Source organism: Lampetra planeri, chromosome 24, assembly GCF_965212315.1.
Source record: "Lampetra planeri chromosome 24, kcLamPlan1.2.h2, whole genome shotgun sequence".
Classification (NCBI taxonomy): Eukaryota; Metazoa; Chordata; class Hyperoartia; order Petromyzontiformes; family Petromyzontidae; genus Lampetra; species Lampetra planeri.
In genome coordinates, this window is record NC_136130.1 from 4,270,928 (window position 1) to 4,281,080 (window position 10,153).

Genomic DNA, 10,153 nt, shown 5'->3' on the forward strand with positions numbered 1-10,153 from the left:
ATTGTTGTGGTTGTTGTTGTTGTTTATAGGATATTGTCATCGGATCTTCACGCTAGCGCCAATCCAGCACCGCCACCTTTCATGTGTCTCTACGTGTCTCTATGTTCAAAGTTCAAAGTTCATTTATTAGGTATAGCCCTGTGAGCCATTCGGCTCTTGAATCGGGTGCAACCGCAACAAACAGAAAAAAACATGAACAAGAAAACATCTTAAAGTGACTATGTGCCGCTGCGGGTCTCTATGAATCGCTGTGGGTCCGTGTCTCTCTGTATAATCGATGGGTTTACTATATGGTCGATAGTCATGGTTTGCGTGACCACAATCGCACTACTGTGGCTTGTCTTTAGAGATGCCTTTCGACGTGTGTCCAGGTATCGCTGTGGGTCTCTGTGTCGCTACGTATATCTCTATGAGTCTCTATGGGTTTACTCTATGGTCGATAGTTTGTGTTGCATGACCACAATCGCACTTCTGTGGCTTCTATTTAATGTATCTCTACGTGTTGGTGTGGGTCTCCATATGTATATCGCCGTGGGTCTCTATGTATCCCAATGGGTTTACTCGATGGCCCATGAAGACGCGATGGCTTTGCGACGGGGGACCTTCATCCAGCAGTGGATAGATGCTGGCTACTGCTCCCCGATATGAGAAACTGGCAGCGGGGGTTCACCCTCTTACCGTTTCTATCGATCGGCTTTAGCGTCACACTCGGCTCTCTCGCCCTCCGAGAACATCATCGTCATCGTCGACGTCATCGCGACGACGAGGCGCGTCATCAGCCGCCCAGTGACGATCGCCTCTGTGCGCGTCACGCGCACCGCGTGACCGCGGACGCCAAACGCGAAACGTCGACCACGTTCACGACGTCGCCCGACGTATCCCAGGCACGTCACGTGTTCAGGGATACATTCGTGCATACGAGACGCACGCGCGCCAGAACACGCGCGCACGTGCACGCACGTACCGCGTATCGCGAGAAACTGCCGTTGATATGTATCGACGATGCACAAAAGTGAGGTTTTGAACGCTTACATACTTAACGAGACGTGCAATTGGTGTAATTATGGGTTGTTGTTGTTGTCTACGTTTCCAGCTGTTCTATTACGTACACAACACGTGCACGCGTACCTACATGAACACAACACGCGCATGCACGCTGCGTGCACTTGCAACCAAGCGAATACTCAGATATGTGATATCGTGAACACGCAAGTCGATGGCAGACTTGCGTATGCCCACCAAGGTACCCATTTATGGCTGAGTCGCCCTGAGTGTAGGAATGTACAAGCGGTGGTGTAGCGATTAGCGGGGCTGCGCTCTCAATCGGCGATCCGAGTTCGATTCCCACTCACGGCATTATCCGAACCAGTCCTGGGCCTCCCGTAGGTCGAGTCAGCCTCAAATGAGAACCTGGTGCGGTGATGTAAACATCGCCACTGGGGAGACAAATGCCTTCGTGTGTGCTCGCTCACAGAACTTGCCCCAACAGTCTGTTAAGGGCTATACGGGGGATCTTTGTCTGTGTACTAACACTCACAAAGTTGCCACGTGATGAACAAAACGCGCCCAGGGTATTACCGCTGCAGCAGCCGCCGCTGTGATGTTGGGAGAGCGATCCGAACACGTTTCGCAATCCCAATGTCCGACGTTTCGCTGGTAGTAACAAGCAGCACACGCGACGTCTCGGACGACGACCGTTCTACGTGCCGCGCAAATAAAGGCGTGTATTGATGTTCTATGAAACAGGACAATTGCCCGAAACGTCGCCTATTAGAATTTGTTTTATATTTAAGGCCACATGCATACACGCAGTGTTAGTGGCCAATGCGTTTGAGGTGTCCGGTGAACTACGCGATAACCACTACGCTACCACTCCACCCACGTTAACACATGCACACAGATACATACAGATACGTCTACACACGTGTATACATGCACACAGATACATACAGATACATCTACACACGTGTATACATGCACACAGATACATACAGATACATCTACACACGTGTGTACATGCACACAGATACATACAGATACATCTACACACGTGTATACATGCACACAGATACATACAGATACATCTACACACGTGTATACATGCACACAGATACATACAGATACATCTACACACGTGTATACATGCACACATATACATACAGATACATCTACACACATGTATACATGCACACAGATACATACAGATACATCTACACACGTGTATACATGCACACAGATACATACAGATACATCTACACACATGTATACATGCACACAGATACATACAGATACATCTACACACGTGTATACATGCACACAGATACATACAGATACATCTACACACGTGTGTACATGCACACAGATACATACAGATACATCTACACACGTGTATACATGCACACATATACATACAGATACATCTACACACGTGTGTACATGCACACAGATACATACAGATACATCTACACACGTGTATACATGTACACATATGCATACAGATACATCTACACACGTGTATACATGCACACAGATACATACAGATACATCTACACACGTGTGTACATGCACACAGATACATACAGATACATCTACACACGTGTGTACATGCACACAGATACATACAGATACATCTACACACGTGTATACATGCACACATATACATACAGATACATCTACACACGTGTATACATGCACACAGATACATACAGATACACACCCCACGTATATACATGCATGCATTCATATACATGCATTCATATACATACACCCCAAATGTATACATATATACAGATACGGTACGTACATGCACACACGTGAATGATTGAGCAATTACGTTTACCAGAAATAGAACAGCATGCAAGGTATATGCTGGCTGGCCGTCAAGTTACGAACACATTAATACATAGCGCAGGTTTTACTCCGTTCTTACACGTACATACACACACAAAGTTGCTCAAGGTTTTGAATACGAAACAAAGACAAAGTTCCCCCCGTATAGCCCTAACAGACTGTTGGGGCAAGTGCTGTTAGCGAGCAGAACCGATGAAGGCGGACACGGCACCACGTCCGGCCGCCCTTGTCTACCGAAGTTGCGATGTTTACACACCGCGCCAGGTACTCATTTAAGGTTCAGTCGACCTAGGGGAGGCCCAGGACCGGTTCAGAAAATCGTCACTGGGTGTTGGCCGTGAGCTTAAATTGAACTCGGGACGCCAGGTTCGCAGCGCGGCGCGCTAACCACTGACACCACAGCTCGCCGTTGGCTTTGAATAGACGCACACGGACACACATTGAATACGAGCGTGCACATTCGAGCAGGGTACATGTGTGGATCCACATACATGCGGCGCAGATATGCGACTAACGTGCACGCACGGGTGACGCTTTGTTTAGACATGTGCACAGCAGGCCACTTCTTTGTAAGCGCACAGATGCACGCGAATTGTGTGAACACGATGTTTGCGCACGCGTACGCAGAGCGCAGCATAGCCGAGCGTAAGTTCTGATGATGTTCTCGAAGGGCTAGAGGGCTGAGCATTTGTTACTAATATAGTTGAGGCTATTCTTACGTCTAAACACAGATTTTTAATTTTTACAAATTACATTCTGATTTAAAAAAAGTAATATTCATTTACCCGTCATAACTTGGTGGGCACGTGATGTCCAAACAATAACAACACTACGTGCGCGCTGCAATTGACGTTGATCGTAACATACATTCACACGCGCGCGCGCACGTGCAGTGAATTCTATTGGACACACAAAGTTTCAACACGTACAGCTGAACTTACTTTGGAACGCATTCATAGCCTGCAAACAACCCTTTAATACATTCACCCGTACACACGGAGCACAAAACATCGCTTAGAATTCACACAGGACGCGAGTGCTAAATGCATATAGCCCGGCTTGCTTATGCGTATGCATAGCACAGACGACAAGTATTGAATACACACAAGGCACACATATATGATCACGCACACACACCACACACAGTGGATTGAACGTGGCTGACGATGCTCTGTGTAGGCCAGTGTTGCGAGCAAACAGGCTTAATGCGCACGTGATCCGTACGCATTGACATCCACACACAAAAAGGTTTGAACCCGTACATACACACAAATACTAAGATGTCCCTTCTAGCCTTTGACAGGCACACGCACATACACACATGCACATTAAAAAGACAAAGATCCCCCGTATAGCCTTAAATGACTGTTGGGGCAAGTGCTGTTAGCGAGCACCTATAAAGGCCGGCACGGCACACGAGGGGGTGGGTGGCCAGCATCACGCCCGACCGCCTTTGTCTCCCCAGTGGCGATGTTTACGCACCGCACCAGGAACTCATTTGAGGCTGAGTCGACCTAGGGGATGCCCAGATAATCGTCACTGGTGTTGGCCGTGAGCGGGAATCGAACCCCTTTCGCCAGGTTCGTAGCGCAGCGCGCTAACCGCTACACGACCGTTTCCCACACAGGCACATGAAGTGTGTGTATCAGCGGACATACACACGCATGCATACGCACATTCATGCACTACACAGATATGCGTGAAGTGTTAGGCTAGCTTACATTAAGGCTTGAACACACACAATGCCACATACATGACCACACAAAACCACAACACACATGACCACATACACGAGCGTTAAAACACTTGCCTGCATGAACGCTTGAACACACAAAGACAAAGATCCCCCGTATAGCCTTGACAAACTGTTGGGGCAAGTGCTGTTCGCAAGCGCCTATGAAGGGCGGCACGGATCACACGCCCGGCCGCCTTTGTCTCCTCAGTGGGGATGCTCACACATATCGCATTGGGTACTCATTTGAGGCTGAGTCGACCTAGGGGAGGCCCAGGACCGGTTTCAGATAATCGCCACTGGTGTTGGCCGTGAGCGGTGAATCGAACTCGGGTGGCCGGGTTAGTTGCGCAGGGCGCTAACCGCTACACCCCCCGCTCGCCACGACCACACACAGGCTGGAGTGAACGCACACACATGACCACACGCATACGCACGTACACAAAACAGAGATCCCCTGTGTAGCTGATCGCAGACTGATGGGGCAAGTGCTGTTAGCGAGCACCTATGAAGGAAGGGCCGGCGATGACTTTACACACCGCACCAGGTACTCATTTTAGTTTGAGTCGACCTAGGGGAGGAGGCCCAGGACCGGTTCGGATAATTGTCACCGGTGGTTTTGGCCGTGAGCGGGACTCGAACATTGAGTCACCGCCGGCTTTGTAGCGCAGCGAACATACCACACGCGTACACACACACACACGGCCACACGTACAAAGTCCCCCATAGAGCCACCCACACACATACACACACACGCGCGCGCGCGACCACACACACACACGCGCGCGCGCGTGCCCCCCACACACGCTAGTGGTTCCAGAGCAAGTTTCCTGCCCACGCTCATTCACTCAACAGGAACGGGAACACGCATTGCTGCTGCTGCTGCTGTATCGGTTGAACATTACCTCCTCCACCTCCACCACCACCACTGGCGCCAATGATGTTATCAATAGAGAAAGATGTCTTTGCCGGTCCCGACTCAGTCTTGAGAGCAGCGAGTCCGTGCGGCAGCCCCAGCGGACTCAGCTGCTGCGGCACGAACACGGCGCCGCTCTTCTTCGGCTGCAGACCTCCGCCGCCACCGCCGCAGGAGGAGGCGCCCTGCATGAGCGGAGGCGGAGGCGGCTGGAGCAGCGAAGCGCCCTGCACTGACGCAGGCTGCTGCTGTTGTTGCTGATATTGGAACGTGGCAGCCGCTGCCGCCGCTGCTGCTGCTGCAGAAAACGTGTAGGTAGGTCCTGAACACGGGTGCGGACTCAACGCCGTCGGTAGGTGGTGATGGTGATGATGCTGCTGCTGCTGTTGCAAATGATGCGCGTGCGGTAGTTGGTGATGATGGTGATGATGATTGTTGTGGTGGTGATGCTGCTGCTGCTGCTGCTGCTGGTGATGATGGTGATGCTGCTGCTGCTGTTGGTGATGGTGATGTATGGACGGAAATCCGTGCAAGGGCTGCAATCCGTAGTTGAATCCCGAGTAAGGTCCGTAGGTGAACCCGGGTAGAAACGCGGCTGCCGCCGCCGCCGCTGCCGCCGCGGCCGCCTGCTCCTTGAGGAACTCCACGGACGACGCCTGCATGAGCTGCTGCCTCTTGAAGCGCTTGCGTCGGCGCAGGAAGGAGCCGTTGTCGAACATGTCGGCCGACTCCGGGTCGAGGGTCCAGTAGTTGCCCTTGCCCGGGTTGCCCGGCTCGCGCGGGATCTTCACGAAGCAGTCGTTGAGCGACAGATTGTGTCGGATCGAGTTCTGCCACGCGGGGAACTTCTCGCGGTAGTAGGGGAAGCGGTTGCTGATGAAGTCGCAGATCTCGCTGAGCGTTAGGCGCTTCTTGGGGCTCTGCAGGATGGCCATGGTGATGAGCGCGATGTAGGAGTAGGGCGGCTTGACGAGGGCGCCCTTGGAGGAGGACGACGACGAGGAGGAGGTGGCCTTGATGCACGAGGTCGCGTTGCCGTGAGCGCCGTGTGGGTCGTCGTCGTCCGCTGCTACAGCGCCCCCCGAGTCTCGGCGCAGGCGATCTTCGTCCCCTTCATCTCGTCCGGCTCTGCCATCCTCATCCTCGTCGTCGTCATCATCGTCGTCGTCGCAATTGACGCCGTCCAGGATGTCGAGGTCGCGGTTCTGGCCGCGGTGCCGCGCGTTGTCCGCGTCGTTGTTCGAGCAGCCGACGACTTCGTCCAAGTCGTCGTCCAAGTCGTCGTCGTCCAAATCGACGTCTTCGTCCAAGTCGTCGATGACGTCTTCGATGTCATCGCGATCGGAGCCGAAAAGTCTTCGCGTTCGGCCGACTTCGTGTCTCCTTCCTCCCGCTCCTCCTCCTACGACCGTCCCTCCTCCTCCTGCACCTCGTCTGTCCATTCCGCCACCACCACCACCACCGCCACTTACACCGCCACCAACATCTTCGCCAACGACGTCAACAAAGTCCTCGTCTGACTGCATGCAGACTCCTCGTCCGAGTAGCTCTGCGCCAAGAGTCATTCTCGTGAACACGATCGCCTCCGACTCTCAGCCCCCCCCAACCCCCACCGCCCCCACCCCCTCCCCCTGGGTTCGGGGAAGTCGGGGGGGGGGCGCTCTGTTGTCTTGGAGGGGGGGGGGTAGCGGGGGGGATGGACGGACTTGTTGGCGGTCGCAGGTTGCTGTGATGTCTTTATCGCCTGGTCGATGTTGAGTGGAACCGTGGTGGAGTTGAACCGAGGTTGAGTGGAACCGTGGTGGAGTTGAACGGTGGTGGAGTTGAACGGTGGTTTGACTGGAACGGTGGTTGTCCCCAGCTCGTGTAGTCTATTGAGTCAGGAACGGACCCTCCTCTCTCTCTCTCCTCTCTGTCTGTCAACGTGAGTCGCTGGGATTCTGGTTGCTGGTGACGAGACGTCGCCCCGTTGTTTCACGCGAGCGAGTTGATTGATTGTCGAGTCTCTGCTGCTGCTGCTACTGCAGACCCCGCTGCTGCTGCTGTTGCTGCTGCTGCTGCAGACCCCGCTGCTGCTGATGTTGCCGCTGTCCTTGTTGTTGTTGTGAGAAGTTGAGCGCCACGGAAATTGATTCCGCGTTCCGCCTCTCGCCTCCTCTCCGACGCTCAGCCGAGTTCTGATCTTCTCATTTCGCGCGCCTCCCTCCTCGGCCGGCGACAACGGAGCCAAAGGCAGCCGCGCACAATACGGCGCTTTCAAGATAATCCATAGAGCGTCTCCGTGTGTTCGTCTAACGACTGCGATGAGAACGTGTAATAACAACAAAGTTCCTTCGCGACGAGACAAACGTGAGCTTGCAAAAACAACAACAGACGTCTTCTGAACGCAGGACTTTCTGCCGATGTTGTTGTTGTTAAGGACTCTTCATTGAACTGGTCTCGTGTGAAGTTTGTGTAGCAGCAGCAGCAATAGTTGTAAGAGGTGACACGGACACGTATCGCCAATAGTTGATGTCACGCTGCCAGCTGTCACCACGTGTACACACACGCGCACGCACGCGCTCGCAGGCGTCCGCGGATCGCTGCCGAGAACTTGTGCCGAGGCTGGGGGTGGGGGGAAGCGGACGAGAATCCGTCGTGGGAATTTATACCGAGAAGGCGTTGCGCGTCGAATCACGTGGAGCCGTGTCACCCACCCAACCCACTCAGCCCACCCAACCCACTCAACCCACCCAACCCACTCAACCCACCCAACCCACTCACGAAACCACGCCCGGTTTTGCCGATTCCCTGCACGAAAATTGGTCGCGCTCGATCAAGCTCCTCCTCCTCTTCCTCCTCCTCCTGCTCCGCCTACCTCCCTGCCTCCTCCCCCTCTACCCCACCACCCCTCCAGCTCCACCCGGTCCGCGTGTGTGTGTGTGCGTGCGATTAAACATCAGCACAGGGGAGACAAAGGCGGCCGGGCGTAATGCTGGCTAACCCCCACCCCCCCGTATGCCGTGCCGGCCTTCATAGGTGCTGCTCGCTCACAGCACTTTGCCCCAGCGTTCTGTTGAGGCTACTCGGGGCCGAGGGGCTGCGAGATCTTTGTGCAGTGCCTTTGCAGAGGGTGCTGCTGTTTGTTTTGTTGTCTTGTTGGGGTTTGCCACCCACGGCACTGATGATGATGATGAGTCGCGGGGCGCACGTGCACCCAGAGAAGCGTCATGGTCAGCGATAAATCAACCAGCCACCCCCTCTGCCCCCCAGCCCCCCTCCCGAAATAATAATAACAATGTACCCCGCCACCAGGCCACGCGTTAGCGGGGTTACAGCACCTCCGATTAACACGGTTGGCTACGTACGGCGCGAAAAAAGTTCAACATACGTCCAGCAAAATACCACGTGCTATCTACCACTGCAACCAACCAACGGACCACTCAACCACGCACCCAACTACCCATGGACAACATAACCCCACTCAGAATTAGAATCTTTATTTTCAGACTGGAGAAATCCGATGAGCTATCAAGCTCTTTTTCACAAGATGTCCACTCACCTACCCCGCTCGCCCACGAAACGCACCCGTCACAGCAAGTTATCAACGTTGTCATTCTCTGTGGCTGTGTCCACCTCACCACCACCCATCGACCACAGGCCACCCATTCATTCTCATCACATGGACACCACTGCGCCAACTCAATAACCTCACGTTAACACGCCCAACAAACGCACAATATGCTCCCAACTAGTCGCACACCTACCCACCCACTCACCCACTCACTCACCCATTAACTCACCCAACCACTCACTCACACACACTCACCCACCCACTCACTCACCCAGTCACTCACCCACCCACTCACCCACCCACTCAACCACTCACTCACCCGCCCACTCACCCACTCACTCACCCAACAAACCAACCAACCACTCACCCACTCACTCACCCACCCACCCAATCACTCACACACCCACTCACTCACCCAATCACCCACCCACTCACCCACTCACTCATTCACCCACTCACTCACCCACCCACTCTCTTACCCACTCACCCACTCACTCACCCACTCACTCACCCAAACACTCAACCACGACCACTACTGCCCATTCACATTGTACACCACTGCAAGACAAAAATCCACCGTATAGCCTTAGCATGCGGTTGGGGCAAGTGCTGTTAGCGACCACCTATGAAGGTCGGCACAACACACGAGGGGGTGGGTGACCAACACCACGCCCGGCCGCCTTTGTCTCCCCAGTGGCGATGTTTACACACTGCACCGGATACTCATCGTAGTGCAGCGCGCTTACTGCTGCACTCACTGACTCACCCACCCACAAACTCACCCGTCAGAGAAATCCACGAACGCTCTACACCACTGCAGCCAGTCATCCAAACCCCGCAGACAGTCACCCAACCACCCACCCACTCACCACAGCAATCCACAAATCACAGCTACACACACGCATCCACCCACCCACGTTACACTCTCCTGCACCCACCCACGCACACATCCACACATCACTCCACCCACCCTCCCACCCCTCGACTCGCTCCCTCCCTGCCGTCTACGCTCGCTCCGTATACCCATCGAATCGACCTCCCCTGCATTGGGACTGGCGGATCGGCGGGACGGGTGAGTCTGTGGATGGACGGGTGAGTGGGT

The 10,153-nt window shown here is 53.9% G+C and overlaps 1 protein-coding gene across 1 annotated transcript; it reads right to left on the bottom strand.

Annotated features, from left to right (window-relative positions):
* Window positions 1–2,505: 2,505 nt before the first annotated feature.
* On the bottom strand, window positions 2,506–8,127 carry LOC144726663 (uncharacterized). The gene has a single exon (XM_078605422.1). The coding sequence runs from the start codon at window positions 7,061–7,063 to the stop codon at window positions 5,423–5,425; it is 1,641 nt and encodes a 546-aa protein (XP_078461548.1). The 5' UTR covers window positions 7,064–8,127; the 3' UTR covers window positions 2,506–5,422.
* Window positions 8,128–10,153: the final 2,026 nt, after the last annotated feature.

Excerpts from the sequence above, each read along its gene's own strand:
- LOC144726663 (XM_078605422.1), bottom strand. The coding sequence starts at position 7,063 with ATGACTCTTGGCGCAGAGCTACTCGGACGAGGAGTCTGCATGCAGTCA.